At 51.5% G+C, this 23,000-nt stretch overlaps 12 protein-coding genes across 12 annotated transcripts; 4 read left to right on the top strand and 8 right to left on the bottom strand.

The window, feature by feature from the left end:
* Window positions 1–626: 626 nt before the first annotated feature.
* M436DRAFT_65103 (uncharacterized protein) lies at window positions 627–1,076 on the bottom strand (the record flags this gene model as incomplete). Its single annotated transcript, XM_013570468.1, has 1 exon — window positions 627–1,076. The coding sequence occupies one exon, from the start codon at window positions 1,074–1,076 to the stop codon at window positions 627–629; it is 450 nt and encodes a 149-aa protein (XP_013425922.1).
* A 927-nt stretch (window positions 1,077–2,003) lies between these two features.
* On the bottom strand, window positions 2,004–2,420 carry M436DRAFT_65102 (uncharacterized protein; the record flags this gene model as incomplete). The annotated part of the gene is made up of 1 exon (XM_013570467.1): window positions 2,004–2,420. One exon carries the CDS (start codon window positions 2,418–2,420, stop codon window positions 2,004–2,006), a length of 417 nt encoding a protein of 138 aa, XP_013425921.1.
* Window positions 2,421–2,880: 460 nt separating this feature from the next.
* Window positions 2,881–3,973, bottom strand: M436DRAFT_74037 (Aldo/keto reductase; the record flags this gene model as incomplete). Its single annotated transcript, XM_013570531.1, has 2 exons — window positions 2,881–3,873; window positions 3,920–3,973. The coding sequence occupies 2 exons, from the start codon at window positions 3,971–3,973 to the stop codon at window positions 2,881–2,883; spliced, it is 1,047 nt and encodes a 348-aa protein (XP_013425985.1).
* Window positions 3,974–4,503: 530 nt separating this feature from the next.
* M436DRAFT_74036 (uncharacterized protein) lies at window positions 4,504–6,054 on the top strand (the record flags this gene model as incomplete). Its single annotated transcript, XM_013570530.1, has 1 exon — window positions 4,504–6,054. The coding sequence occupies one exon, from the start codon at window positions 4,504–4,506 to the stop codon at window positions 6,052–6,054; it is 1,551 nt and encodes a 516-aa protein (XP_013425984.1).
* A 433-nt stretch (window positions 6,055–6,487) lies between these two features.
* M436DRAFT_83221 (uncharacterized protein) lies at window positions 6,488–7,108 on the bottom strand (the record flags this gene model as incomplete). Its single annotated transcript, XM_013570529.1, has 1 exon — window positions 6,488–7,108. The coding sequence occupies one exon, from the start codon at window positions 7,106–7,108 to the stop codon at window positions 6,488–6,490; it is 621 nt and encodes a 206-aa protein (XP_013425983.1).
* A 481-nt stretch (window positions 7,109–7,589) lies between these two features.
* On the bottom strand, window positions 7,590–10,439 carry M436DRAFT_50121 (SAPS-domain-containing protein; the record flags this gene model as incomplete). Its single annotated transcript, XM_013570337.1, has 4 exons — window positions 7,590–8,318; window positions 8,368–8,657; window positions 8,709–9,687; window positions 9,741–10,439. 4 exons carry the CDS (start codon window positions 10,437–10,439, stop codon window positions 7,590–7,592), a joined length of 2,697 nt encoding a protein of 898 aa, XP_013425791.1.
* Window positions 10,440–10,877: 438 nt separating this feature from the next.
* M436DRAFT_50413 (uncharacterized protein) lies at window positions 10,878–11,576 on the top strand (the record flags this gene model as incomplete). Its single annotated transcript, XM_013570384.1, has 2 exons — window positions 10,878–10,943; window positions 10,995–11,576. The coding sequence occupies 2 exons, from the start codon at window positions 10,878–10,880 to the stop codon at window positions 11,574–11,576; spliced, it is 648 nt and encodes a 215-aa protein (XP_013425838.1).
* A 919-nt stretch (window positions 11,577–12,495) lies between these two features.
* M436DRAFT_50592 (uncharacterized protein) lies at window positions 12,496–13,229 on the top strand (the record flags this gene model as incomplete). The annotated part of the gene is made up of 2 exons (XM_013570418.1): window positions 12,496–12,917; window positions 13,028–13,229. The coding sequence occupies 2 exons, from the start codon at window positions 12,496–12,498 to the stop codon at window positions 13,227–13,229; spliced, it is 624 nt and encodes a 207-aa protein (XP_013425872.1).
* Window positions 13,230–13,707: 478 nt separating this feature from the next.
* M436DRAFT_65096 (adenine nucleotide alpha hydrolases-like protein) lies at window positions 13,708–15,003 on the bottom strand (the record flags this gene model as incomplete). The annotated part of the gene is made up of 1 exon (XM_013570466.1): window positions 13,708–15,003. One exon carries the CDS (start codon window positions 15,001–15,003, stop codon window positions 13,708–13,710), a length of 1,296 nt encoding a protein of 431 aa, XP_013425920.1.
* Window positions 15,004–16,434: 1,431 nt separating this feature from the next.
* On the bottom strand, window positions 16,435–17,457 carry M436DRAFT_83216 (cyclin; the record flags this gene model as incomplete). Its single annotated transcript, XM_013570528.1, has 1 exon — window positions 16,435–17,457. The coding sequence occupies one exon, from the start codon at window positions 17,455–17,457 to the stop codon at window positions 16,435–16,437; it is 1,023 nt and encodes a 340-aa protein (XP_013425982.1).
* Window positions 17,458–19,863: 2,406 nt separating this feature from the next.
* On the top strand, window positions 19,864–21,615 carry M436DRAFT_50182 (natural resistance-associated macrophage protein; the record flags this gene model as incomplete). Its single annotated transcript, XM_013570345.1, has 2 exons — window positions 19,864–20,783; window positions 20,838–21,615. 2 exons carry the CDS (start codon window positions 19,864–19,866, stop codon window positions 21,613–21,615), a joined length of 1,698 nt encoding a protein of 565 aa, XP_013425799.1.
* A 192-nt stretch (window positions 21,616–21,807) lies between these two features.
* M436DRAFT_50227 (ClpP/crotonase) lies at window positions 21,808–22,889 on the bottom strand (the record flags this gene model as incomplete). Its single annotated transcript, XM_013570351.1, has 3 exons — window positions 21,808–22,306; window positions 22,508–22,689; window positions 22,761–22,889. 3 exons carry the CDS (start codon window positions 22,887–22,889, stop codon window positions 21,808–21,810), a joined length of 810 nt encoding a protein of 269 aa, XP_013425805.1.
* Window positions 22,890–23,000: the final 111 nt, after the last annotated feature.

Raw genomic sequence — 23,000 nt, 5'->3', positions numbered from 1 at the left:
GAGAGATTTATCATTGAGCGTTTATTACACTTTCTTTTCCTTGCCGCGCCCACTTTAAACTTTTTCGATGGCTAGGTGCCGTGGGAAGTTTTGCTTTAAGGGTAGATGGGGTAGAGGTTGATTGGTGCGGAGTTGGGTACGAGGCTTTTTTTGCTCACTTTTTGAGTTTTCGTTCAGTTGGCGAGGTGGAAGTGTGAAGTTGTGATGCAGAGTCGAGAGTGTGTATAGGAATAGAAATGTCTGATGATGGGATATGATGGGGATAGGAGGACGTGGTTGTTCGGTTTGACGTTTCAGATGGGGGGGGAAAACATCACGAACCGTGCAGGTCATCGGTATCATACGCTATACAGACGTATGGGCTCTACATTCGTGCCGACAGGATTTAACTATCTAAGTTTGCACAAGCTCCAGCAAGGGCTATAAGAAGGCAACAGAGAATGCTTGACAGAGATCTCGTATAGCCATAGAATGCGTTAGACTTGGAAAATCGCGTTCCTAGCTAAGGACTGTCTTCTTAGAGCGGCATTGTAATGACGTCTGCTGCCTGATGGATAGATTGAATAGATGGGTTATAAGTCAGGCATGGATCCATCAAAACTTGTTGTTTCGGGAGAAAATCGTGCCTAGTTAACACCTGTTGGATGGGGTTCGTTGATACTGGCTCCATCTGATTCAGTCGACACGGCATACCCATTGTTGACATCGGAATCGTCGAGGAATGGAGCCATGCCTCCATCTATCTTTCTCTTGTCGGAATGGATCAGACCAAAAGCGGCGAGTCCACCGACTAAGAGAAAGACAAGGCCGAACGTGATGCCTATGCCACACTGCGTCTTGTTGACGTCCCTGTCGTTCGCACTCAGCGGACAGACCCCTGCAGCAAGTACCCAGAAAGCTGCCGATGCAACACCAGTAGCCAAGACAAAGACAGGGCTGTGAAAGGCTATTTCATCGTTGGAAAGCGATGATATTGGTCTTTCAGAAGAGGAGAGAGATGCAGAGGGCTTCTTGTTGAGCTTATCGGGAATCATTGGACGTTTCCCAGAGGTTTCGAGGACAGTGGAGGATTGCATGGTGCTGCGTTCGATCTCCTGGTCAGATCCGGGCCTGGAGACTTGTGAGCAAAGTGGCTAAGAGCGACACTTATTGACACGTAACTTGAGACGTCCCACAAGAGAAAGCTCTGCCACCTGAAGTATCAGTTATTCAGTCGGTCAGATTAATGACTTTACGTCTGGGAGGGTAGATGTAAGGACTTTGCGAATTGAGTTAGTTGTGAGGGAATCATCGGCGGAAAAAACATCACTGCACGTCCGGAAACTCGGAGGATTTTATGGCACATAAGATCTTACAATGTAGGTTGCAACTGTGTCTTGCAGTTCATACGTATTGGTCACCCGGAAGTAGGAGGTTGAAAGTCATCGCTCAAGTGCTTGGTGCCGGGAGCCGAGACCTTATCCCCGCGCGGGTTTATCTCTTCGATCAGCAACTCTTCTTAAATGTTTCGTATACAGATGCAAGGCGCAAGATATAAGACAAGTAGCCAGGTCGCCTGATTTACCTACATCGTCTTTGCTCATTCCGACATCCGTTCGGTCCTGATCACACACGAGGAGGTTCGAAGATCAAAATCCGATATTTGTGATTGTGCTTGGTCTTTGATCACTCAAACAAGCAGTGATAGACGTATACATGAAAGTATGATCCTGTGTATCTGTCTCGAGGTGCTTTGACTAGATTTGAAGGTCCTTGTGATCGTAAGTATCGATTGTGTTTGAAGAAAATGTTGCAAGGGGGACAACCCTGGTCTCTGGTCCAGAAGACTCGATGGATCAAGCCTCTTGCCCAAAACTCCTGGACCAATTTGCCTCGATCAAAGGATCGCAGAAATTGAATGTAACGAACCAGATATATCGGCGAACCATTTCATCTTTACATCCCCTCATTCATATTCCCATGCTCTTGCCACGTCCTTTCTTCCTTCTTTTATCACCTATCTCTCACTCTTTGTGATGCTCAACAGGCAAATTCATACCCACCCTCCTCGCCGACAATCTGACCCTCTCCTCATCACTCATGTCCATACCAGGGTTATATCTTTCCACCAGAGTGACATACGTCCTTTGCGCCTTCAAATAGGCCGCAAGCTGTTCAGCCTCTTGCACTTGTTGCAGTGCTGTCTTCGTGGCTCCTGCAGCATCCAAACCTGAGAAGTCGGTAATGGTAGAAGATGTGGATGTAGAGTCGGCAAGGTTGGCGGTGGTGAGGGAAGACGTAGGTGTTGTGGCGGGGGTAGAGGCGAAGGTGGTGCGCAGGTGGGTGGCTAAAGGCGAGGGTGTGCGAGAGGTGCGCGGGGGAAGTTCGCGGAGGAGGGAGCGGTAGAGGCTGCGCAGGGTTGTGGGTGTGGGTGTTGACATTGTGATATTGGTCGATCGAAAGGTTGTGGACGTGGTGTGCGCTTTTTATTGTTGGTGGTTGAGTCAAGTCGTGGCGAGGTTGATGTTGACGGATGAGTGAATTCAATTGAGACGTCGAGAGTCGATTGCGCTGATTGATCTGAGATGAGAGATGAAAATGTGCTTGTGGATGCGATGGTTGATGGAGCGTGAGAGTGCTCGAATGACCTGCGGCGAAAGATGGATGCTTCGGCAGTGCTTAGACCACCTCCTCCGTGCCTACACCCATTCCGACCCTCTGTTTCTGTCACGGCACTATCTTCCTCTGGTTTCAGCAGTGAACACAAAAACAACGGCTTGTCATGTTTCATTTCTGTCAATATCCACTGCAATCATGGCTAAGAGTTCCAAACTTATAGGCTGCAAAGCTTCATTCTTTGTTCTACGAACCCTCTGGTATCACTCGACCATCCCCGTCCCTCTACGACTTGTTGCCGAACAACGCCTCGTAGGTATCGTACGTGTACTTCAGGTCTAAATGCCAGTAATTCGGAGGGTCAACTTTCGTGATCGACCAGGCTTCATCAAGGGCCTTGACCACTTCCTCAGGCAAAGGTCCCTTTTCGACATCCTTGAGGTTGCCCTCGAGCTGTTCCTGTTTACTAACGCCGATGATGATACCATCATTGCCACCATCCTTGATGTTCAATCCACTGTGATGCACCATCCAGCGCAGTGCCGTCTCGATCAAGGTCAAATTGTGCTTTTCAACGACTGGCTCGATGACACGCAGGGCATCGAAGGTGGCGTCTCTAAAGTATCGCTTGCGGTACATACCACCCATCTTACCAACCGAGTCGCTGTAACGGCCTTCGGTAGGCACCTCGCTGGTCTTGTACTTGCCAGAGAAGATACCTCCAGCAACAGGGTTGTAGACGACAATGTCCAGACCGTAGCGACGGCAGACGGGGATCAACTCTTGCTCGATGCTGCGAGTAATGGCATTGTACATTCCTTGGTAGATGGTAGGTCGGACCCAGTTGTTGTACTTGCAGTGCATGACAATCTCGGCCACCTCGAATGCAGTGTAATTGGACAGACCCAGCTGGACAAACTTGCCCTGCTTATGGGCTCTGTTAACAGCCTCGAGAGTCTCGGTGAAGGGGACAGAGCGGTCTGGTGCGTGCAGATAGAAGATGTCGACGCAATCAGTTCCTAGCTCGGCCAAACTCTTGTCGAGCGAGGCGAGGATGCTGTCTGCCTTGTGCATACCAGGCTCGTGAGGGTAGCACTTGGTGGCCAGGGTCAGACCACGGTCCTTCCAGTGGGCATCCTTGGTCCATGCTTCCTGCTTTCCGCCAACGTAAGTGCGAGCAGTATCGATTTCATTGTAGCCCTGGGATTGTAAATAGTCCAAGGCTTTGTTGTAGTCGGCAAGATCGGTTTGACGAGCACCTGAATCGGTATCGGGACCCTGATAACGTTAGCAAATCAGGAAGATAGATGTATTGCAAGCTTACAAAGGTCATGGTCCCGAGGATGACTCGCGGCTTGCCGGTTCCTGTGAGCAACATTCTGGATGGGTGTTGTAGGAAACGATGTGTACTTTTGGATGCGATGTTTCTCAAGACAGGTCTGAACGGAGAAAGAAAGTTCTTGAACATGGACAGAGAGTTATAAAGTGGATTGAAGACGAGCATCGAGGACCCCTCATCGGCAGTGACGAAAGAGGCAGCTACGAATCTGGAGATAAGCCTAAAGGCCGGCCGAAAAGGCTATTCCAGCCGACTTCCTGCGGCAGTCGCTCGCTGGCTTGTGATGATGGGCATGATGAAGTTTTGAGAAGTTGCACCGCTTGACCATTACATCGTTCTGGATCAGATACATCCACGGAACAGACTTGTGGCCTAGTGTTTGGAAATCGCCCAGCGCAGCTGACGCAGGAGCAAGACGAAACCCCCCAAACGCCCGGAGCGCATCGTGGTGGAGACAGTAAGGAGCTTCCTCAGCCTCGTAATCACGCAAGCAGATCACGTTGCACCCTTTCTACCACCGAACCCTTATCTCGTCAAATCAGACACCACCCCCCAGTGCTACCGCGTGCATGAATCCAAACAACCTTGGTGTCAAGCCGTCTAGCGCCCATTCGTCGTCTGCCACCAGTCCTGTACATATTTCTAGGGACACATCGCCCTTTATCGATCTGCCCCACCCTGATGCCTTAGAACTCGACGACTACAAGACGACCCAGACAGATCAGGACGACGACGACTTTGCTTGGGACGACAACTACGACGACGACGACGATAGAGGCATGCCGTCAGACCTACGCTCAGCGGCAGAGAGCAGGTCGCATGCTGCTCCATTGCTTTCCCCAGAGAACAAGCACCGCGACTACGCCTCCCCTCCTGGCAGTGCTGCCCTCCGAGAACGTCGCTCACGCCTACGAGAACGCGACCCTGATGTCGCCGCTGCCCAAGCCACAAAGCAGAAATACACATATGCTGCCGCCTTCCTGGTGCTCAGCTTGATCTCCTTCACCATACAAACAGAAACCGCTGTATATATCCAACACTCGTTGCATTGGAACAAGGCATACTGCATGCTCTACTTTACCCACGGCAGCTGGATCCTGCTATGGCCCACACAACTAGCCATCCTGCGGTTGCAAAAGCTGAACATGCCCTGGGAATCCTTCTGGCGCAGACACAAAGCCATTCTACGGAGCACAGCTCAGATGGTCGAGCACCAAAGATTGGATATCCCACACCACATGCAGAAGCAATCGCCCATCCCATACTTCATCAAGATGACCTCGATGGTCACTTGCGCACTCACTGTTGCTGGCGGCAGTTGGTACGTTGCCGTCGACCTGACCACTGCCTCGGATTTGACCGCCATCTACAACTGCTCCGCCTTCTTCGCCTACGCCTTTGCCATCCCCTTGCTGGGCGAACACTTCAAATGGAACAAAGTCTTCGCCGTTGGCGTCGCCATCATCGGCGTCTTGGTAGTCGCATACGGCGACGTCTCTCCCAGCAAACACGGCAGCAAATCTGGCGGCGGCGCAGGCGGTCCCACTGCCCCTGAGCCAGAAGAAGCCTCCAACCGCGCGCTCGGCAACCTCGTCATTGGCGTGGGCAGCGTACTCTACGGCTTCTACGAAGTGCTATACAAGAAACTCGCTTGCCCACCCGAGGGCTGCTCGCCAGGCCGCGGCATGATCTTTGCAAACACCTTCGGGTCGCTGATCGGTCTGTTCACACTTACCGTCCTCTGGATCCCCATCCCCATCCTCCACTACACCGGCATCGAAACCTTTGAACTCCCCACGGGGGAAGCAGCATGGATGCTGCTCATCTCCGTAATGGCAAACGCCACATTCTCTGGCTCTTTCCTGGTCCTCATCTCTTTGACATCGCCAGTATTGAGTTCTGTAGCTGCATTGCTGACGATATTTTTGGTGGCTGTGGTGGATCAGTTGTTGCCGCCGCCCCTGAACCAGCCGCTTACTGGTGCTGCTGTGGCGGGTGGATTGCTGATTATTGTTGCGTTTTTGCTCTTGTCATGGGCGACGTATAGGGAGATGGCTGAGGAGAGGCGGAAAAAGGAATCAGAGGTCGAGATTGAAAGTGATGTCGAGAGTGTCATGTAGAGAACAGAAAAATGGTCTGGGATCATTTTTCCTTGGCATGTTTGGTTTTTTTTATAGACAGACACCCTTTTTCTCCCTCATAGCATGGGGAGTATGGTAGTTTTTGGCATCTTCTTGTGCATATAGGTACATTTTAAAAATATACGCACGCTGCATTGGGTCAGGTGTTTTTATCTTTTTCTGACATCTGAAAGCACAACTTTGTCACAAATGGTTAAGATGAAGCCCCGGTAAAGTCTAGGTGGAAGAACATTTCATATCCTTACCCTTATGGAGAAAACGAGACTGAACAAAGGAGATCTATCTATACCCATAGCAGCCATATCATTTGCGTGTCTTGCATTCCATTCATCTGTCATTTCAACTACTTGCTCCCCTTTCCCTTTCCTCCCTCCATCTCTCCTTGTCCATTTCCCTTTCCTTCCCCCCCATACTATCTCCCAAAACTCAATTCTTCACCACTACTCTCATCTCCACTGCTATCCTCAGGGCTCTCGAATGGATCGGATATTGTCCTCTGCACTCGAGGCCTGTGTTGCTCATCCTCCTCTCCGTCATCGATAGGAACTCTCTTCTTAGCTTCCGTGGTGCTAGGGCGGCGTTTGACCCCCACAGTTCCTTCCCCTCCAATATCGTTGCTTGGAATCACCGGGTCTTCGTCTTCATCCGAGGACGCAGAGTCCAATGAAGACGACGAAGAAGAGTATGCAGACACCACTCTGCCTTGCTCTCCCGACGCACCAGTGTTGCCGATGAGCTCATTAATCTGTCGTTCCGTGACGGCTGAGAGATCGAGATCAGGCAAGTCACTCAGAGGCTCCACAGGCATCTCAAAAGCTTGCTGCACAGCCGCTGCATCCGCACTATCCGGATCTGAAGCTTGTAGAGTGGCGCTTTCTTCTTCGGCGGCTTCTTTGGCGCGCAAGGCAAGGCGTTCGGCGAATTTGTTGCGGGCCCGGCTGGGTGTGAGGTTCAAAGGCGCTGGCGAATTCACAGAGTCTGGCGAGGCTGGGGTTTGCTGTTGGAGAGGAAGATAGGTTAGCAAGTGTTTCATGCAATGGTTTGGGAGTAGAGGGACATTGTGCTTTGTTGTGCTAAAAAGTGTGCGTACCTGGCAATGAACATGTGTGGTGTGGATTGGTATAGGAAGAGGCCTGCTTCATAAAGAATGCATGTGGGAGAGAAGACAGGATAGGAGGGAGAAGGGTGAAGGGTAGAAAAAATCTTGTATAGTACAGATGAGATTCATCGACTCGAGAGAGGGACATGAGATGCATGAATCCCCCTCCGAGGCTGCAAATCTCGTCATCAAATCGTTATAGCCAAAATCTCATTACAGAAGACGCCGCTCAGAGATGTTTGGGACTGGAATTGCCCACCTCTTGCTCTGCTCCGATGCAATACACAACAAAAAATGCGGACAACAGGGTAAAGGGAACTGGGGAGGGAGACTGCTCGTGTATCTTTCAAATGTGCAAAAAGTGTGTGTGTGTGTGTGTGTGTGCTGTGTAGAAGTGTGCATGCAAAAGTAGCATTTATCGGAAGTGGTTGATGTCGACATCGTCAAACGAGAGTTCACCGACCTGCTCATCATCGTCGACCGCCTTCTCCCTCTTCTCTCCGCTTATCGACTCCTCAAGATCGTCATCGTCGTCATCTCCGTTGCCAAAGCCACTGAGCAGGCCGGCGGATCCTGTATCGTAATTGCTGGCATCTCCTTGCTCTTGCAGCGCCATACTGTCGGCTGGCACGGATAGGACGCTCGAGTTGTTGCCGCCCGAAAAGTTGCTCTGACTGAGCATGCTGTTGGCACCCATGCCCACTTGTCGAGCACCAAATCCTTGGTCAGGCTTGACGCCACCTAGAACAGCATTATCGCGATCTCTGGTTTCGGAAAGTGTGGTTTCCAGATATTGAATCCATTCATCGCGGGTGATGCGTTCCATGATCTGTTCACCAAGTACCTCCGGGGGCTGACGATCCTGCAACTTCAATACTTCTTCGGCAATCAACGTGAGATGTCCCATGTAACCAAGGCGCATGCCCTTCTCCTTCTGAGCATTATCGGAAGCGGTTTGTCCATCCAAGATACGCTGGGTAACGTCGGCCTGAGAAGCCAAGTCGGTGCAGTTGGAATGGCAGAACAGGTCGATAGCAAGAGTGCGGTTGTAGCCACGCTCGAAGCTACCATTGAAGACTTGCTGTACGACATCGTACACCACGTTGTGCAGGAAGTTGTTCCAGGGGAAGCGGAAGAAGAAATCCTAGAAAATAAGTATAACATACAATTTCGGTAGCGGAAAGCAGACTCACAAGGATAGTAGGGACAACTTGATGCTCGACGAACATGATCTTCAGCAAATCTCCAACAACGGGCGAACCGTCCACGTCGGCCTCCCAGAGTCCGTTGTCGCCTTCGGTGGTATGCGCATCGGGCTGCAGCGTCGCCGTACTATGGCTAGGGTCTTCTTCGTTGGAGCTTGGCGCTGACTGGCTGTTCTTACTGGGGCTAGTGAACAAAGGTGCCGGCCTGTCCTCGGGGTGCATGTCGACGTCTTCTTGGGCGGTCCTGGGCTGATCTGATGAAAAGTTGAGCTCAGATTCTTGTATATGTTGTTGAAGCTGCTGAGTCAACAGTGAGACGCGGCGCTTACCCTCAGACTGAGGTTCATCGCCCTCTTGCTCAGGACTGTCGATGTGTAATTGGCTGATTTCTTCTGTAAGGACGGTCGTACCGTCTTGAGAGGACTCGTTCGGGACGTGGTGGATACTCGAAGGGTCGTCCTGTTTTGTTAGAGGTGGCAAGCTTGCGTCTCCCGCAATTTCGTTGAACTCGTCAGCTTCCGAAACAGCGACCTTCTCGAAGCCATCTTCTTCGGACGCATTTTGCACTTCAAGTCTTTTGATCTCTTCGGGCGAGCCGCTGAGGTCGTCCTCGGGTCGTTGTGCGTGGTGGAATCCGTGGCTGTCAACACTGCTTGCGAAGGGCTCGTGCTCGTCGTACGAAGAACCTTCGATCTGCTGCCCTGTCAGACGTCCTTCAAGCTTGAGCTTTTCTCTCTCCTCATCCCTGTGCTTGATCTGAGCATCACTTCCGCGTTCGTTCAGGAGAGCCATGTTACTGCAGTGCAAAAGTTCAGCCATGAGCTCGCATGTTTTGAACCGGTCAAAACCTAGAGGCTGAATCTCCTTGCCGAATGCAGTTTTGAGACCAGGCTTTTTAGCTCCAGCACTTCTAATTAGATGCATAAAGTCGGGGACATGTGTCGCAAACTGGCGAAGCAGACTGCCGAGGTAAATCGGGTCGGTTGTTCTGGGCTCGGGACCGACTTGGTTGTCGAGATCGTAGTCCGAGTTGTTCTTGCGGATGACTTCGATGATGATTCCAACTCCGACGGTCAGGGCATTGCCTCCTGAGAGCATATTGTTGATCAGGATGGTGGTGCATTCATCAGAAACGAGCTGTCGGGTCAATTCGTTAGGGCCAATGACGGTCTGATCCTGGGTGGTAGCATTCGCAGAAATGGTGATTATTGCCTTCAAGAAGTCACCCGCGGCTGTCTGAGTTGAAGCGCTGTTGTCAGGACCAAGGTAGGACAAGAGTACAGGGATGAGATCCTGTGTTTGTAGCCACTTTTGGGCCACTGTCAGCAATTCGAAAGTACAGAAGGAGCGACTCGACTCACATCGACGATTCCTTGGCCTCCTGGAGCCTTTTCCAGACTGATGATTTTCAATAGGAGATCCATAATCATTGGACAGTCGACATGTTGCAGCATGTCAGGAACGATGTGATCGAGGGTTTTGAAGAAGGCTAGCATTTCATCCGTCTTCTTGTCCAGCAAAGACTCGTTGACCTTTGTGAAGTAGCCAGCTTGCAAGGGGTCGAGGGGAGCGGGACGACTGACATAGTGCCAGAAGTCGCGAAGATAGTTCTGATACTCCAGGACGGCCTCTGTGATTGACCAGACGTCCGAGGAAAGGACCTCGCACGCGACATAGGCGTATTTTTTGCGCAAGGCTTCACCCTTGTCTTCGTCGTCGGCGGCTTCATTCGTATCGCCGCCGGCATCGGACTTGTTGACAGACTTTGAACGCGAGCGCGAGGCAGACTTCTTGAAGAAGCTGATGGGAGAGGATCGATCGGGCTCTTCATCCTTGACCGAAGCCTTATCGGAGCGCGGAGGCTTGTCGGCAACGACGTATTCCAACAAGGTCTGAAGGGTGTTTTCCTCCCTAAGGAACTCGATGAGTTTGGAGTTGTTCTGCTTGAGCTCCTGGATCAGGTCGCTCTCGTCGAGCAGCTCTTCAAGCGAGACATTGGGCTTCTCGAGGATGGAGTCGATTGAGGAGATGTTGGCATAGCCGCCGAAACGCCAGAACATTGTGGATCAAGTGATGGGTGCGTCCAAGACGGAGCAAGGACGTGGGTCGGGGAGGGGCTCGGGAAGAGCTTCGAGACAGAGATTGACGTAGGCTGGCGTGGGCATGCCAGGGTTCCGGGTGCCGGGTGGCGGAGGCCGGGTCTTATGCGCGGGGAGTGTTGGATGTGTCGGCGAGGGACATGCAGATGAGTGGGCGTGTTGGCGCTTGCTTTGGCAATAATGCGCAGTTGTAGGTCAAGTGGCAGCAGACATGTCCCAGCCAGCCCTCGTGCCCTGAGCGTCTGAGCGCGGCCACCGCCCGGCGAGGCTCGTCCATCTGCCGTCCGAGTGTCTAACGTGGGGAAGCCCGTACCATTGTGCATGCCACTTGCTTTCAACTATTCATCAACACAAACACACCGTCACGACTGCACATCGACTCACACCACTTCTGTCACCATGAATCGCCTCTTCGGTGGACGCAACACGGGCCCAAAGCCCACTCTGAACGATGCCATCGGCAATGTTGGTGCCTGCCGCCGTCTACCCATGCTCGTCATACTGATCAGCCAACAGATGCAGACCCGTCTCGACACCATCGACGTCAACATTGCAAAGATCAACGGCGAGTTGACCACCTACCAGCAGAAGCTGTCCCGTATGCGTGATGGTCCTGGCAAGAACGCCATCCGCCAACGCGCAAAGGCCTGTCTCGAGCGCCGTCGCATGTACGAGAGCCAGAAGGACCAGCTCATGAGCCAGCAATGGAATATGGAGCAAGCAACAATGATGCAAGACAATCTGCGCAACACCATGACCACCGTAGACGCCATGAAGACCACTACAAAAGAACTCAAAAAGCAGTACGGCAAGATCGACATTGACAAGATCGACAAGCTGCAGGACGAGATGGCAGACCTCATGGACATTGGCAACGAGATCCAGGAAAGCATCAGTCGCAGCTACGACGTACCCGAGGACGTCGATGAGGCTGAGTTGGACGCTGAGCTCGAGGCTCTGGGTGAGGAGGTCGATCTTGGAGAGGCTTCCTACGAGGGTGCAGACTCCATGCCTGCCTTCATGATGGACCAAAGTGCTCCCCCGCAGTTCATCGACGAGCCTCCGGAGAACAACAAGGTCAAGGAGGCTGCCGGCTAAGCTCCTTATATCAAGGTCCGAACACCTTTTTGCTTTTATGAATCATGACGCTCCGCTGGATACCCAATACCGCTTCCGAACAACCGCTGTACACATATCTGCTTCCACTCTGTAAGACAAGAATGCATACGATCGCTGGCTTGCCGAAGCTCTCGATCATCATCTCCATGCCCAACGCTCGTCAATCAAACCTGCTGTGTTTCTCACCAAAAAGTGCTAACGTATTGACATCCGAGGTTTGTGAGCGGCTTCCATCCTTTCTCCATTACCTCTGTCTTTCCGTGATTCTCTTTCCTTATCTCTGACCTTCCTGGGTTGTTGGATTTTATTACGCACGTAGTCTTCGGTTTTCGCTACGGTGCCTCGCTTGGCTCTTGACGCATATGATGGATATCAAGAATTAAGAGTTATGGTCTATCAAACCTCCGAGCACGCGCTGTCTATCGATTGGACATCTAGGGTTGAAACCAGCAACCAGCGAATCAGACTGGGGAAGCAGCCAACGCAGCTGATTGATCGACCACCTGCAGCCTTGGCCTTTTGACGATCCAACAACACTCCAACCTTTTTGTATAACGATATGCAGGTCCACGGGGTTGACCGCCTCTTGGCGGAGTTTGCGCCGTGCTTGAATGGGAAGGTCGCATGGTGTTTCAGCGTGGATATGCACACGTGGTGATGACGGTTGGGTATCTTGACCATGCTGCTGCACAAGACCAACTGCGATATAGGCGACCGCCGAGTAACAGCAACTTGTGCTCTCGGAAGAATGTCTTTCTTGCACGGGAGAGTCATCTTGGAGTTGGGCTATGCAAGCTACTCGACCTCCATTTAAACTCCTCGACTGCCTCTCGAAAGTCCGCCCATCTTCATCTCGCACCATTCTCCCCTCAGGACTTGTCCCGAATCAAAGACAACCATGGTATCCTCGTCCACCCTCCTCCTCGCCGCAACCGCCGGACTCGCCGCAGCGGCACCTATCCAGCGTCGCGGCAACCTCCCCGAACCCGTCTCGGCCGCAACAGCAATCCAATACCTGTCCTCCATCAAAGTAGCCGCCGAATCCAACTCTCCAGCCTACGACCGTGATCTCTTTAAACATTGGATCACCATCTCTGGCGAGTGCAACACCCGCGAAACCGTGCTCAAGCGTGATGGCACCGGTGTGGTGACTTCCTCGGCGTGTGCTGCCACCTCCGGCTCTTGGTACTCTGACTACGATGGCAAGACGTGGAGTGCAGCCGCAGATGTGGATATCGATCACTTGGTCCCGCTGAAAGAAGCATGGGTGTCCGGAGCAAAAGACTGGACGAACGACAGACGGCAGCAATTTGCTAACGAGTGAGTTCTCTTCTGTCTTCATCTATCATTCTCGATATTCGTCTGTCTCGAGGAAGAGAAAGGAGGACATGGCACGCATTGTACTTTGACTAACACGCGTGTTCCACCAGTCTTACCCGCCCTCAACTTCTGGCCGTCACGGATAGTCTGAACCAGGCAAAGGGCGACCAGGATCTCGCAGAGTGGCTGCCTCCCCGTGTGTCATATCAGTGCGAGTACGTACGTGCTTGGGTGCAGGTCAAGTATTACTATGGCTTGAGCATGGATAGTGCAGAGAAGGCTGCTGCTAGCAAAGTGCTTACTGGCTGTTAAGAAAAGCAATGCATAATTCACAGATTCCCCTAAAATGATCTTGTGCAAGTGTGAGGTTTGAAGGGAACAACAGGTTTGATCAGAGATTCTATCTTCGATACTTGATGTAGATATGTGAGTTTCGAGTTATGAAAATCTCTCAAGATCCCGATTCTGATTCAGCCAAATCTGATGGGTTGAAGATACATGTGTGCCTGGAAAACGTCATGGTTGAGACTTCCTGTTCCTCTACGAGGCTGGTGGGCGGCTCGCGAGCTCATTGTCATGTGTTTGATCTTTGCTCATGGCCGCAGCATTTGTGCGTTGACACATGTTGTCGAAGCGTGTTCGTGCGTGGTTTCCGGACGGCTCGGTATCGTCTGTCCGATGACGACAGAGATGCGCTCACAGCGGAATACGACTTGTAGACCTTCTCGGTCTGTCATCTTTGTGGCGTGAGCGGGATGTAGTGTATTGTGGCCTGTGTGTCCTGGCTCTTTCAACCATCAACAGTGATGACCGTCTTTGGCCTGTTCTTGTTCAAGCCCTCGAGCAGCATACACGCCTTGCAGATAGCCTGCGAAGACATGTACCCACACCTCTCACACTTTCCAAGCGTCTGCTTTGCATTCGCCGGTGGAGTAGGTCCTTTTGTTTTCTTTGGTCGCAACGGCACACTCATCTGTTTCTTTGCCGTTGGAAGCTTGATCTCCGTCTCTGTTCCCTCCTCTTCAGCGGCTTCATTTGCCTGTAGTGTTTTTTCCATGTCTCCCATTTCGCCGCCTGTGCCTCTGCCGTTTCCACTACCGCAACCACCGGCGCCGTCGTCGTCTTCGTCTGGTTGCATACTAGTTGTGGTTGGTTGTGTTTGTGTCTTACTGGACCCACAGGCGCCTTTGCAGCGTCCATCTGCGTCTGGAACCAACATGGCCATATCGATGCCGCTGCGCACGACATCAAGGATGCTCTCTGGACGTATGCGTTCGAGGTTTTTGATCAGTGTGCGAGCGCTGCCACGGAAGGCTTCGGGCGAGTATAGACATTCGGTGGAGAAGTAATCGAGTTTGTTGTGGTGAGCGTAGAGGACGATTTCCTTTTCGTAGGCGTACATGAGCGGTTTCGAGCGCTTGACGTTTGTGATGGCGACTTCTCCTTCTTTGGGAATTGCTTCGGGATCGGCGGTGGAGTCGTTGGCTTTGTTGTCGGTTACGATGCTGGTGGCGCGACTGAGGCGCGGGAGGTCGCCTCTCAGGAGGTTCATGAGGACTGTTTCTGCTACGTCGTCGGCGTTGTGGCCGGTGACGACGTGCTTGACTCCCAGTTGTGCGGCTCCCCTGTCTAGTGCTTGTCGTCTGAAGACACCACAATATGTGCAGTTTCCCTTCTTTCCAATCTGCGCAACCACCTGATCCATGCTCCAGCCGTACAGTTCCTCATAACTCACAATCTTGAGCGGGAGCTGCAGAAAGTCTGCATTCCTCCTCACCGCATCTAGACTGTGATCGCGGTAACCTTTGATGCCTTCGTCCACTGATAGCAAGATCAGGTCTAAACCCCAGTTGCGTCTTTCGTTCAGTGTTTTGAGTACGGCAGCTAGCACGCAAGAGTCCTTTCCTCCGCTGGCACCGATGGCTACGCGTTCGCCTGGGTAGAAGAGGTTTGTGGATTCGACGGCTTCGGCGACTTCTTTTTCGAAGACGGCGGTGAAGCAGGTGGCGCAGAGGCGGCGGTGGTTCTTGGGTCGGAGAATCTGTGCTCGCTTTTCGTTGCACGCCGAGCACAACCGTGAAGCCATGGCTGGCTGCTCTGGGACGTTGGTGGTGGTCTGCGAAGAAGTGTGGGTCTAAGGAACTAGGTGTGTTGATCCAGAAGTCGGTGCGGTTTCTTCAAGAGGCCGGAGATGCTCGTTGGTCGATCGCAAGGCTTGTGTGTGATTCTCAGGCAATCCACGTAGAGTCAAGCATCGCTCGAGAAAGATTGATCGTCAAAATCTCGGCTGTTCTGTTGTTTCGGCTGGGCGAGGCGGTCGTGGCAAGAAAATATTCGAGCTCACCTTCTCCAGACCGAGCACGACCGAGATGCGAATCTGGAGGGAAAAAGCAAAGGCCTTCTAGAAGATGGAAGCTTTGCCGAGCTCCGAGCCATCTGCTCCCCCCCGTCTCTCCCGTGGTCATCGTCTGCGCGAGGGATTGCTGCAGTATGCAACACCACAAGGAATGTGGTTTGTCTCCCTTACCTTTGCAGCTCCATCCAGCTCAGCTCTAGATATCTGCCTTATCGCTGCTGTCATGCAAAGTCTAAATGTCGCAACCTCCGATTGTTACGCGGTGCACCACAGGGAGGGACGGCGAGCCCGAGCGAGAAACATCGTTGACAAGGGAATCCTTCAGCTCCTCCGTGTCTCTGCGTGCAAATCTCCGTTTATTCCAGCAGACAAGATTAAAGATCAACAGGCACTGTTTTTCTTTGCTCAGTAGTTGATGCCACCGTGCTTGCAGCATGCCAGCAACAGCAGTATTGCGAGTCAAGTGCTTTCTCTCGGCCGAGCTTTTGCAACCCAGATATACTTCGATATGTGATAACTCCACCAATATATCAAATACATGACTCTCTCTGACTCTTCTTGAATCATGAGATACACGCAGCACATTGTCTTCTCTTTCCCTGGCTCGGTACATGTAGTCGTTGGACTCTAAGGCTCATTATTGTGACAATTTCCCGAGTCCGTGGCAGTTGCGCGATTGTGTTTGTCGTAGAAACCGGTCAATAAAAAGCCGTTGGTCTGGTTCCCCTGGAGGGGAGAGCAATCCAGCCAGCCACCTACTAGGGAAAACTATCGACCAACCCCCTGCATGACGCTACTAACTGGTCAAGCTGGTACCTGATGATCCTGAGGAAATGAACATGTGCAGCGAAATGTATGGTCTTTGGTGTGTGATGAATGCGAAAGCTCTATTGCGAGTTTCGATGTGAATTATTAGTTTGTGCTACCTAAGTACTATCTAGTTGTATGCACCAATTGTCGTAAAGTCGTGCTGATGCTGAACGCTGAATCTTTCCTTGCTTCAAAAAAAATGCTCCTTGCTGTCTTCCCAGAGACGCCTTCGCAATGCAATGTGTGGATGTGGTAATCCTACACGAGAAATGAAAACCCCGAACCATTGACAAGACCTCGAACCCGCAAAGCTTGTATTTGAACCTCCCTCTCTATTCACCCAGCAAATTTCTAATGAGCGTGGGTGGTGGAGAGAAACCTCGAGAAGATGTTGTTCGATCTGTGCTTCTTGGCTGAGGGCTGTTCGTAGTGGTCAAGATTGAGCTTGGGTTGTTGAATCTCAACCATCGAAGGGCAGTCACTGTTGTATCTCTGGATTCTGACGGGCACATCTTCGTATGTCGCGTCCATCGATGACATGATGGAGTTGGGAGAGTCGACAGAAGAGGCAGCAGAGACAACAGACTGAGTGCGGCTAGGCGGCGAGAGAGATGGCATGCGAGATGATCTGCGAGAGCTTGCGAGGCTCATGGGTGTGTCGCAAAGGTTTTGGCGAAGATCGGTGCGAGAGGCTCTGCGCATGTGCTCGGCAGTGATGGAGAGATGGCGTTGCTGTTGCATCATCTCCTCGCGGAGCTGAGCACGCTTGGCCTTCTCGGCTTGACGAGTCTGCCATAGTCTGATGGGAGCAAGGAAAGGCTCGAGGTGGAAGTAGAGGTCATCCTCACGGACGATCAGGTCCCAGTTGAGGAGGTTGAGGAGTTGCTTCTCCATGAGGTTGACCTCGACAAGGTTGAAGCCGAAGCCCTCGTATCCCTTGACAGCAGTGTAGCGAGCCCAGTGCTTGTTCTTGGGAGACGAGTCGTTAAGTGACTTGGCAGCGAGAATGAGAGCGGCAAGGAAGATGCGGTGGGTTGTGCAGCGCATACCCTTGGCGACAGGAGGAAGACGTTCTTGCAGACGACCGAGGTAGACGAGGGTAGTCATGAGAGTAGGAACCTGGACCGAAGATCTGTCGACAAGGGATTGAATGAATTGCTCGACCGAAGGAAGAGCAGGCTCCTGAGAGAGGTTGAAGCCTTGCTCGGTAGGAGAGATCGGTGGTGTAGGCGGAAGGTCAGTGTTGTGGATAGGAGTGTTGTCACAACGAATGACTTGAGAGGCCTTGAGTGCCAAGTAAGAGACCATGTCCTTGGAGACAGGCAGGTAGATGAAGTGGTTGAGAGCTTCGGCATTTTGCTCAGGAGTTGCCATGGTGTGAGACATTTTGATAGAAGTAAGAAGATGGTATCCTGAAAAGAGCTTGACAAAGATGGCAAAGATCAAACGAGGAAGAGTTGGAGTTGGTGATATTCGCAAATATCAATCCTCTGACAATAGGTTGGACCAGAATGGGTTTGGACAATGTTGAGGTTGACAATAGAAGAATAGCAAAAAGCGATTGGAGTGACGAAGCTTATTCGAGTTGCTGCCGGAGAATGGTCGAATAAAAAGTCGCTATTGTTGGAAGAAACTCAAAGAATAGAGAGTATTATTAGATTGAAGATGCAGAAAGATGGTATGAGAAAAGAATCGAAGTCGTAGGACGGCGGTTTTTCTTTATGTATAGCTTTCCAGGAGCAGGAATTAAGACTTTCCGGCCAGCGGACAGGTCGAATTGAGGCAGGACCGTTAAGTGAAAACGGGGGGCAGTAGGAGTTGAACGTTGTAGTCGAGCCGCGTTGTTGCTGGTTCGATCGAGAAGCACCAAGAAAAGTAAGACAGCGTGTAGACGTTGGAAATAAACGTGCGTGACGAAGGGTAAAGAGAGAAGGGAGTGTAGCACGCCGTTGGTTGTATTGGGCGACTGAAATGAAAAGATGGGCCATCGTGACCGTCGGCAGCGAGGGCAGATACTTATCTCCTCTTGAAAATGTACGCGGCAACGCAAGGTAAGCATGGCTATGGACACGAGGGCCGTTTTTGGCAGCAAGTTTGAGAATGCAGGCGGTTGGACGTGAGGTGGGCGTGTATGAACGCGCTCTGGCATGTAGAATCTTCACCTGCCGCAGGAATCGCGACAATGTTGCCTGCTAGCATACAGCAAGTTTCCAGGCCCGTACAGCCACGCGCTGTCTCAGACAATCTACAAGAATCACCAGAGCTGCAATCCGTTTCAAGATGCTTGCTCGTAACGTCTGCCGCCCAAAGGCCTTGTTGGTAAAGAGAAGGGCAAGAATCCAATAGGCGCCGCGGTGGGGTTACGCCAGTCCCTTTGCAGCCGTCCGGCTACACTACCGAGCCCTACGAGAGACTATTCTTTTCCTAGCTGTGACACAGTCGAGGGCGAGGCCACTCCCATCCTGGACATGGAAAGACATCATCGGTATTCAAAGTTGACGTGGATTACTGTTTCGGGGTGGAGGATATCGTGGCTGGGAGCCCGGCCACCTATCGCATTTATCTCAACGTGCGATATGATATTCTTGGCAGTGGAATCGTCGAACTGGTGACGCTTTCGAACTGTTCTCTGGCAACTCGTGGAATGTTCAATCCAGCTCAGCCACTGTGGATTGCAACGGGATGCTCCACCAAGCGCCTGCTCCTGTACCTAAGATATTCTGTGGGGGGATCAATGGCCGAGAGTATACTCCTATTATAGTCGGCGAAGGGGGTTCGCATACACAGGAGGTGATTTGAAGTCCTTCCGGCCGCTAGAATCTCAGGAGAGCGGCAAGCGAAGACATATTCACCCTGAATGTACCCGCTTAGCTCATCTCTAGCTACAGATGATCGATCTTGTCTGACTCTTACTTGCATATGAATGTGTATTTCGAGAGCGACGCCCATGCCGACCACGCATCTCGCATGATCACTTGAAGAAGCAGCGTCTCATCAGGCGCTGAGCGTGGTGCTACAACAGGAATAGTGTTTCTGCGCAGCGAAGGATGGAGGTGTGTCTCACATGTGAAAACCCGGTCTTGGTGTACAACAAAACACAATGCTGTGTTCTGCTAAACAGAAGGTTGTCCACATCACCTTGATCTTGCGAAAGAACCAACTTGCAAGCGTCAACAGAGAAAGTGCTTGCGCAAGCAGCCAAGAACAATAGATTAAATACGACCATTTTCTCCCTTCTTCCAAGGACAAATGGTGGCTCTAAACCATGAAATTATCTGACCCCTCACAAGAGCTACGACGATGACGACCGTTACCACTCTTTCGAGCAAATTTTCGATCAGAAGGGCAGCAGACCAGGACAAGACTTCGGAGACACACGGGATACGACACGACCATCCCAGATCATGATATCTAAGGGACAGAGACAAAGGGACGTCAGTGCCAGTTTGGGAGTAGATTGGTGGCCTAGCCCTAGCAAATGTTCCGAGATCTCCGGCTTTAGCAGTGCTTCTTAGCAAGTCGTCGTTTGTGCTCTGGGCAAGAACGCTTTGATCCGGCTCCTCCCGTATTACTTCACGATCCAGCTACCGTGATGGCCGAGGTCGAGGTCAGACTACGACGACTTGACTTCCTTCGTGTCGCTTAGAATCATAATCAGCACTTTGTATCTTCTCATCCAACCCACCACAGTCATCGTTGTTGCAATTCTCTCTCTCTTCCACGTACATATAAAGGATTTTCCGCTTCTGACTAAAGACACGCGACACTCGGGCAACCACAATGAATCGACCATCACACGAAGACGACGGCTGGGACCATCCGGAGTGGAACCAGAATCCGCCTGCTCTGGCCGGAGACTTGACGACAAACAACGACCTGAATGGTGTTGTCAACTCCAGACGAAACCGTGACCGGAGAATTGATGACGACGACTTGAATCGCATCCATCCAGAGCCATACGAACTCGCGGATGTCAATCGCAAAGGCAAAGCATTGCCTCGGGTCACGGAAGACCCGTACCCTGGCCCGAGTGGCCACCATCCGGGGCGCTCGTCGTCGTCTGCGTCGACGTTGCGCTCCGCCGAGATGCCTGTGTCCGGTGGCAGGCGTCTCGGCAACCGCATCAGGTACGTCCTGGCCAAGTACGCAAAGTTCGTCGGCCCAGGCGTCATGATCTCAGTCGCCTATATCGATCCCGGAAACTATTCTACTGCTGTTGCAGCTGGCTCTACTTTTCGGTTTAGGCTTCTTTTCATAGTCTTCTTGTCCAACATCTTTGCAGTCTACCTGCAATGCTTGTGTGTCAAGCTAGGCTCAGTTACTGGTATGAATCTCGCAGAGATGATCAGGGCCCATTGTCCTCGATGGCTTAACTGGATTCTCTATCTTTTCGGAGAAGCAGCGATCATCTGCACTGATATTGCAGAAGTAATTGGTACTGCTATTGCTTTGAATCTCCTTTTCCATGTTCCCTTGGTAGCTGGTTGCGCCATCTCCATTGTGGACGTCCTTGTAATCCTACTGTTCTACAATCCATCTGGCAGCGTTCGAGGTGTTAGAATTTTCGAAGGCTTTGTCGCTTTATTGGTCATTGGTGTCGTGGTTTGCTTTTGCTACCAACTCTCCTTGATCACAAACACATCAGTTGGTGATGTCTTCCGTGGCTATCTCCCATCCTCGGCTATTGTCAAATCTAAGGGGTGTGTACAGCAGTCCACACTCATGTCAATACGGCCCCGCTAATTCGTTCCTAGTCTATATCAGTCGTGTGGAATCTTGGGTGCAACTGTCATGCCTCACTCGCTTTATCTGGGCTCTGGAATCGTGCAGCCACGTCTCAAGGAATATGACATGGAACACGACAACATCCCTGCCGCTTCTGACGATGATAGCGGTCCGGTTAAGTACCGCCCCAGTGTGGCAGCTGTTCGCTCTTGCATGAAGTATTCCATCGTAGAGCTTTCGACCTCACTCTTCATCTTCGCCCTATTCGTCAACAGCGCCATCCTAATCGTCGCAGGAGCTTCTCTCTACAATTCTGATGCTGCTAGTGCCGATCTCTTCGGCATCCACAAACTGCTAGCTCACCAGCTTGCCCCTGTCGCAGGAACCATCTTTGCTCTGGCTTTGCTTCTCTCCGGTATTTCAGCTGGTATCGTCTGCACGATCGCTGGTCAAATGATCTGCGAGGGACAATTGACATGGCAAGTCAAGCCTTGGGTGCGCCGTCTGATGACACGCTCGATTTCCATTACGCCTTCCATCATCATTGCCGGTGCTGTGGGTCGGGATGGGCTTTCTGCTGCGCTGGACGGCTCGCAGGTTGCTCTCAGTGTCATCCTGCCATTCGTCAGTGCACCTTTGATCTATTTCACTTGCCGTGAGAGATACATGACCATGTCTGCTAGCAATGGCGACCTGATCAGTATGCACAATCATTGGTTTACTGCGATCATTGCCATTTTGATTTGGACCATAATTGTGGTCATGAATGTCGCGCTCTTGGTCCTGCTCGGCTTAGGTGTTGATTAGGCTATGGAGTCTCAGTTGGACGAAACCTGAGATAGAAAGGTTGCTGCGATCTCGTGCCTAAACAGTTGCCGCATACTGGATATATAATGCTTGTGCTTGGATGGCGTTCTGTCTTACTGTAGATAATCCTTAATTCAAACAACCTGTCATATGCAAATCAACAAACATTTTCCAAAATACATCAAGTAATCTTTAGAGCTTGGCTTTAGCAGTCTCCCAATCCTTGACTCTTTGCCTCGCCTTTCTCTCCAACTCCTCATCCTGCCTCTTGACCCTCTCCTTGTACTCTCCTTCCTCATCAGGCGCGTCCAAGAATGCCACAGTCTCCCTCCACATCTCACTCTTCAATTTACCATAAACTCCCTTATCAGTCTTACTCACCAACTTGAACTCCTCCACAAACGCCACCACCTCATCCAAACCACCCACTCCATCAATAACGCCCGCCTCCAGCGCCTCCAAAGCTTTGTAGCGTTTACCTTCCAACACCAAGGTGCGATAGGTCTGGGGCGACGTCTTTTGGCGGAAGATTGAGGACATGGCTGCTTTGAGGGGTACGCCGAGTTCGACTTCGTTGAGGCAGATGTAGCCGCGGTGGGGGTTCATGATGCGGTAGTCGTGCATCATTGCCGTCATTAGGGCGCCGGCGAAGCCGTGGCCGTTGATCAGGGCGATGGTTGGCATTGGGTAGCTGTGTTGTGAATTTTAGTCAGGGATGGACAGGGTGATGCCAGTTTTTTGAGGATGAAGTTGCAAAAACGACGACGACGAAGGTATAGATGCGTCCTCTGCTTTGGAAGTCTCCATAGTCTCCTCAAGGTAAAGGTCTAGAAGTCACCACACCGCAGACACAACGAAGAACAAAGAACTGAATAAGTAGACAACAACTTACGTCAACAACCTCTTCCAGAGCGCAAATAGCGAATTCTTGGTAAATCCCGGGTTGGAATTCGCGTGCTCAAGATCCAGTCCATTGCTATAGAACTTGCTGATCCCAGAGGTTGTAATCACAACGCCGTGAGGATACTTGAGCGCCAGGATGTCCAGTGCAGTATGTACAGCATTGCAGAATGACTGAAGATTTGGTGAATATCAGTGATCGTGTGATAATCCGATGAGAGGTAGGGTAGAGAGGAAGGTCGTACAGTAGTGAGTCGGTTATCTGGTGCAGAGTTCCACATGATCATGTAGACTCGCTCGGCCAGTCGCGTGACGACGACCTTGCCGGCGTTGGCGATAGGCACCTCGAACAGTTTTCCTGACTTGTATCCCATCTCCCCGACTGTTGAGTATATAGTCGATTGAGATGTGAGAAGTAATGAATGGATGTCGCTGCTGATCAATCAGAGAGAATGTGGAAAGCCTTCACATGCATGGTTAATCCT

This window comes from Aureobasidium namibiae (genome assembly GCF_000721765.1).
Source record: "Aureobasidium namibiae CBS 147.97 unplaced genomic scaffold scaffold_12, whole genome shotgun sequence".
Taxonomy (NCBI): Eukaryota; Fungi; Ascomycota; class Dothideomycetes; order Dothideales; family Saccotheciaceae; genus Aureobasidium; species Aureobasidium namibiae.
Note: the sequence above shows the minus strand (reverse complement) of the source record. Positions and strands in the feature narration are given on the sequence as shown.